Source organism: Lipotes vexillifer, unplaced genomic scaffold (assembly GCF_000442215.2).
Source record: "Lipotes vexillifer unplaced genomic scaffold, Lipotes_vexillifer_v1.1 scaffold514, whole genome shotgun sequence".
Classification (NCBI taxonomy): domain Eukaryota; kingdom Metazoa; phylum Chordata; class Mammalia; order Artiodactyla; family Lipotidae; genus Lipotes; species Lipotes vexillifer.
The window spans coordinates 1,558,755-1,561,932 of record NW_006789975.1 but is presented as its reverse complement, the minus strand read 5'-3'; the positions used below and the strand labels follow the sequence as shown (position 1 = coordinate 1,561,932).

At 62.0% G+C, this 3,178-nt stretch overlaps 1 protein-coding gene across 1 annotated transcript; it reads right to left on the bottom strand.

Moving 5' to 3' along the window:
- Window positions 1–265: 265 nt before the first annotated feature.
- On the bottom strand, window positions 266–2,927 carry N4BP3 (NEDD4 binding protein 3). The gene is made up of 4 exons (XM_007463112.1): window positions 2,607–2,927; window positions 1,590–2,105; window positions 918–1,145; window positions 266–793 (listed from the first exon to the last, which is right to left on the bottom strand). The coding sequence occupies exons 1-4, from the start codon at window positions 2,925–2,927 to the stop codon at window positions 266–268; spliced, it is 1,593 nt and encodes a 530-aa protein (XP_007463174.1).
- Window positions 2,928–3,178: the final 251 nt, after the last annotated feature.

Below are 3,178 nucleotides of genomic sequence, written 5' to 3'. Positions count from 1 at the left end.
CCTGGGCCACACCGACTTCAGGGAGCAGGGCTGGGCTCTGCCTGGGTACTCCTCAGCCAGTAGGGCCTTGCCCTGGCTCCTGCTGCTGGCACCCATCCAGCCCACAGCCCCACTGGATCCCTCCTCTCAGCGAGCCTCTCCATCTTTGGCTGGTCACAGCAGATTCTGCCCCAGACCAATATAAGGAAGGAGCTGGCCGTCTCAGAGTGGGCTTGTGCAAGCCATCTTCTGACAGTGCTTCTGCTATCAGCTCACTCCGCTGGCCTCAGATCTTGGAGGACTCAAGCCGAGGGCTCCAGGGCGCGAGGGGCTCCCGCAGTGCCCGCAACTCCTGTTCCAGCACCTGGTTGCGGCGGTACATGTCCATGTAGCCCCCCTGGATCTCCCGCTGGTAGCGCAGCACCCGCTCCTTCTCCTCCTGCCATATCCGCCGCTCCTGCTCAAAGCGCAGCGCCTGCTCCTGGCCCCGGAGCCGCTCCTTCAGCAGCTCAGCCCGCAGCTGCTCGGCACCATCGCCGGCCTCACTGCCTCCTGCCTCCCCCAGCAGCCCCCTGCTCTTGCAGTCATCGGTCTCACAGCTGCCTGGGGCCTCCTCCCGAGGGGCCTGCTCCTGCAGGCTCCGCACAGCCTCTCGCAGCTGGGCCAGCTCTGCGTCCTGGGCCTGGGCTTGCACCCGGCTGCCCCGAAGTTGCGTCTTCAGGCTGAAGATCTCAGCAAGCTTCTGTGCCAGCTCAGCCTGGGCCTCCCGCAGCTGCTGCTTCAGGAGGCTAATCTCTGCTGTCTTCTGGCACACCTGAAGGGGGACAGGGATGGGCAAGAGCCAAGCAAAACAGGGTAAGGGGGGACCAGTTGGAAGGCAGCTAGAGGATGGGATGACAGTAATGAGGGCAGGAGTTTCTGAATGCCTAGTCTCTCACCTCCCATCGGGCTTCTTCCTCTGATCGGGCACTGGGATCGGCCTCTGGGCCCAGGCCCTGCTGTGCCCGCAGCTCCTTGCGTAGGCGCCGCTGCTCCTGCTGGGCCATGAACAGCTGTAGCTGGAGGTTGCGCTCACTACGCTCGGCCTTCTGGGTCACCTCGTGCAACTGCTCCACGTATAGGCGCTTCAGCTCAGACAGCCACAGACGCTGGCGCTCCTCCAGCACCTGCCAAGAGGAAGAGGCGCCTGCCATGCCCCGATATCCACACACGGCCCTGCCCCCCGGACACCGACTGCCTGCACTCCCATGGCTGGCCCACAGATCCAACACTCCAGCTGCTTCTAACGTCCTGTGCCTCAACACCACAGGGTCCAGGGTCCAATGCTCTGGCCACACATGTGCCCTAACCCACGATGTCCTCCACAGGTGAAGTGTCCTCAATACAGGGCCCTCCCGGGGAGTCTCCCTCCCACCCAACTCCCAGCAAGGACCACCAATGCCATGACATCCCCACCACGTGGGGCTTGGGGAAAGGAGCCAAATCACCTCTATCTTCCTTATTCTCTTGTGCGCAGAGCCATGTGGGAGAGCTGGCTGGTGACCCTCTGTCTGCCCTGTACTCTAATGCCAAGGGACAGAACAGCACACCAAGGCAGGGGCTGCTCTCACCTGCGTGAAGGGGTTGGTGCCATTCTCATCACTGAGGCCCCTCCTGAGCTCCTCGCAGGTGTCGGGCAGCACGGCCACCATGTCCTCGGCAGTGGGGCAGGAGAACTCGTAGGGGGGTGGTGGTTCGGGCAAGCAGCTCAGCACAGCCTCCTTGGGACCCCGTGAGGCCCGGTCCAGGGAGCCCCCGAGGTGGTTAATGTGGCCCAGGGAGGAGCAGAAGGGGCCGGGGCCGGTGCTGGGACTGCGGCCAAAGCTGCCTCCACTGGAGGAGTCGGACAGACTGGGCTCGGGCTCAGGGCCACCCTCATCCAGGCTGAGGGCATGCAGCAGCTGGGCACGGGCCTGGGCCTGGCTGGCCCGGGGCCCCGGGCTCAGGGGAGGGTGGCAGGCCAGCGTGTGCAGGCTGCCATTGCTGCGCCACAGCTTCTGACCCTTGTGGGCTGCCAGGCTCTGCGTGGACCGGAAGCCTTTCCCGGTACCCACTGTCGGCTTGAATACTGATGGGCGGATGTGGCACTGCCAGAAAGAGAGGGCAGGAATGAGACCCTGGGCTGACTGCTCTGCTCTGCCCTCCGATGCTCCCTCCCGCAGCCCCTGGGAATCCTCTTTGAGAACATGGAGGACATGTCACCAGGAGGCAGTGACCAAGTCTCAAGCCAGCCCATAGCAACACTTTCATGGGACTTCCCTGGTGGCGCAGTGGTTAAGACTCTGCGCTCCGATGCAAGGGGCCCCAGTTCAATCCCTGGTCAGGGAACTAGATCCCACATGCATGCTGCAACTAAGGAGGCCACCTGCCATAACTAAGGAGCCCATGTGCCGCAACTAAGGAGCCCACTTGCCGCAACTAAGACCCAGTGCAACAAAATAAATAAATTACATATTAAAAAAAAATTTTCCGCATGTTATTAAAAAAAAAAAAAAAAAGACTTTCACATCCCATCCCAGCATCAGGGTCTCCAAGGAAGCCCCCATCCCCACACTACCACAGTAGGGAGGGGCACGGCAGAGGCACACCTTGTCAAAACGACCCCGCTCAGGCAGCGAAGTCTTGCTGAAGTCACTGGCCCGAGGATGTTCCTGGTAGTAGAGGGTGGCATAGTCGGCAGGCTCGTTCCGAGGGGCCCGCTTGGTGGTCTTGCTGTCCTTCTTGGGGAGGTGCAGGTAGCTGAAGAGCTCGCGCTGGCCCAAGCCTTTCCGGAACAGCCCATCAGGCTGGCGGGAGCCCCGAGACCCTGCGAGTGCTGCCCGTAGCTCTTCAGGGGAAAAGTCCTGCCGTTCCAACAGGCTGCCCACGTTGCCCATGGCAATGCCAGCAGGGTCTGGGGCTGTGGCCATGAAGTTTCACCAGGGCACAGGCGGCTGCTTCTGGGGGTCGGGAGGCTCCATCAGAGCAGGTAGGTGCTTGCTGCCCAACTCCCCTGATGCCCTAAAACCAGGTTCTTGCTCTCTGTGTCAGCTCCCCACCTGGCCCACCCAGGAGTGGCAGATGTGGGTTCCAGAGAGAATCCAGGACAGGATTCCTAGAGAAAGGAGTAGAGGTCCCAAGGCCACCTGTCTAATGCTCCAGCTCCGACTAGGGGCCAGTG

Excerpts from the sequence above, each read along its gene's own strand:
- N4BP3 (XM_007463112.1), bottom strand. The coding sequence starts at position 2,927 with ATGGCCACAGCCCCAGACCCTGCTGGCATTGCCATGGGCAACGTGGGC. Across the intron at positions 2,106-2,606 it reads AGCGGGGTCGTTTTGACAAG|TGCCACATCCGCCCATCAGT; the intron begins GTGTGCCTCTGC and ends TCTTTCTGGCAG. Across the intron at positions 1,146-1,589 it reads GCACCAACCCCTTCACGCAG|GTGCTGGAGGAGCGCCAGCG; the intron begins GTGAGAGCAGCC and ends TCCTCTTGGCAG.